This window comes from Gymnogyps californianus, unplaced genomic scaffold (genome assembly GCF_018139145.2).
Source record: "Gymnogyps californianus isolate 813 unplaced genomic scaffold, ASM1813914v2 HiC_scaffold_31, whole genome shotgun sequence".
Lineage (NCBI taxonomy): Eukaryota > Metazoa > Chordata > Aves > Accipitriformes > Cathartidae > Gymnogyps > Gymnogyps californianus.
Genome location: NW_026114191.1, coordinates 1,326,339 through 1,328,240, shown reverse-complemented (window position 1 = coordinate 1,328,240; position 1,902 = coordinate 1,326,339). Strand labels below are relative to the sequence as shown.

Sequence of the window (1,902 nt, the reverse complement as noted above, 5' to 3'; positions counted from 1 at the left end):
TGGGTGGTGCTGACCTACCTGCTGGGGTTACTCCATGACAGTACATTGGGATAGCAGCTCAGAAAAAAACACGTTGACTGTCAAGAAGTGGGATGAATAATACTAATTCATTGCAATAATATTATCACAGCTATTTTAAAAAAAAAAAAAAAAGACCAAAAGATACTCCTGGCTTTTCCTGAGATACCCTGGGAGTATTATAAGGTGTAGGGGTACCTTAATGATGCTGAAATAGTATGTGTTGAAATACTTTCCTCAGGGAATCTTTGATCTCTTTGTTCCTCATGCTGTAGATGAAGGGGTTCACTATTGGAGGCACCACCGAGTACAGGACTGCCATCAGCAGATCCAGGGATTGGGAGGACGTGGAAGGGGGCTTCAGGTAGGCAAAAAAAGAGGTGCTGACAAAGAGGGAGACCACAGCCAGGTGAGGGAGGCACATGGAAAAGGCTTTGTGCTGTCCCTGCTCAGAGGGGATCTTCAGCACAGCCCTGAAGATCTGCACATAGGACACCACAATGAAAACAAAACACCCAAACACTAAACAGGCAATGACCACAAGAAGCCCAACTTCACTGAGGTGGGCATTTGAGCAGGCAAGCTTGAGGATGTGGGGGATTTCACAGAAGAACTGGTGCAGGACATTGCCTTGGCAGAGAGGTAGGGAAAATGTATTGGCAGTGTGCAGCACAGCATTGAGAAACGCACTGCCCCAGGCAGCTGCTGCCATGTGGACACAAGCTCTGCTGCCCAGGAGGGTCCCGTAGTGCAGGGGTTTGCAGATGGCAACGTAGCGGTCATAGGCCATGATAGTAAGAAGAAAATACTCTGCTGTGATCAAGAAGGAAAACAGAAAGAGCTGGGCAGCACATCCTACATAGGAAATAGACCTGTTGTCCCACAGGGAATTGGCCATGGCTTTGGAGAGAGTGGTGGAGATGGAGCCCAGGACAATGAGGGAGAGGCTGAGGAGGAAGAAGTACATGGGAGTGTGGAGGTGGTGGTCGCAGGCTACGGCGGTGATGATGAGGCCGTTGCCCAGGAGGGCAGCCAGGTAGATGCCCAGCAAGAGCCAGAAGTGCAAGAGCTGCTGCTCCCGTGTGTCTGCGAATGCCAGGAGGAGGAACTCGGTGATGGAGCTGCCGTTGGACATCTGATCCCTTTGTTCCTGAGGTACTGCCAAAGGAAGAAAGCACACTCACAAGTGAGGACTGCTCTGAGCAAAACTATTCCCTTTCCCTGCCCCTTCCAAGCCCCCACCCCACCTCCCCAACACCCATTGCCTATATCCCTTCTTTCAGGACCTTCATGCGTCCCCCAGGCTGGAGCTCAGGTTTGTGCTGGCTGAGTCTGATGTAAGGAGTAGGGCTCTGCCCATAGTCTCCCGAGGACTTGTCCCTGCTCTACAGCACTGGGAATGGGGGAAAGTGGGTGACAGCTGCTGAAATTCACCATTTCCCTTAGGGCTTACACAATCCTAAGGACACGGCAGGACAGTTTGGAAGTGCGGAGGGACCAGCACTGAGAAGACCACGTCCAGCTGCTGTCCATGGCCAGTAGCTCCAAGGAAGCAGCAGCCCTGACATGCAGATTATATCGGTAACCCCCTTGTAATATAGAGGAGCTGCTCAGCATCTTCCGGCAGCACAAGCCCAGGGAAACTCCTGGATGTGCTAAAAGTGTAGGGACCTCAGCAGAGCCAGCTCAGTCCCCAGCCCCACACACTGCACTGTCCAGAGCCCCACAGCTTGGAAGGAACCGAGGCACTTTGCTCCCATGGACACAGCCGCATCGCAGGACCTGCAGCGTTGGTGTGTGCTCTGCACCTGAAGCCTCCTTGTTGCCAGAGAGTCCGAGGGTAAGACCAAGGGAAGCATCGACAGGAGGGCGAGATGGAGAAAT

General features: G+C 52.5%; 1 protein-coding gene across 1 annotated transcript; it reads right to left on the bottom strand.

The window, feature by feature from the left end:
- Window positions 1–217: 217 nt before the first annotated feature.
- On the bottom strand, window positions 218–1,153 carry LOC127028289 (olfactory receptor 14A16-like). The gene has a single exon (XM_050914013.1). It carries the CDS (start codon window positions 1,151–1,153, stop codon window positions 218–220), a length of 936 nt encoding a protein of 311 aa, XP_050769970.1.
- Between the last annotated feature and the right edge of the window lie 749 nt (window positions 1,154–1,902).

What these genes read in the sequence shown, in the direction of transcription:
- LOC127028289 (XM_050914013.1), bottom strand. Translation starts at nt 1,153, where the DNA reads ATGTCCAACGGCAGCTCCATCACCGAGTTCCTCCTCCTGGCATTCGCA.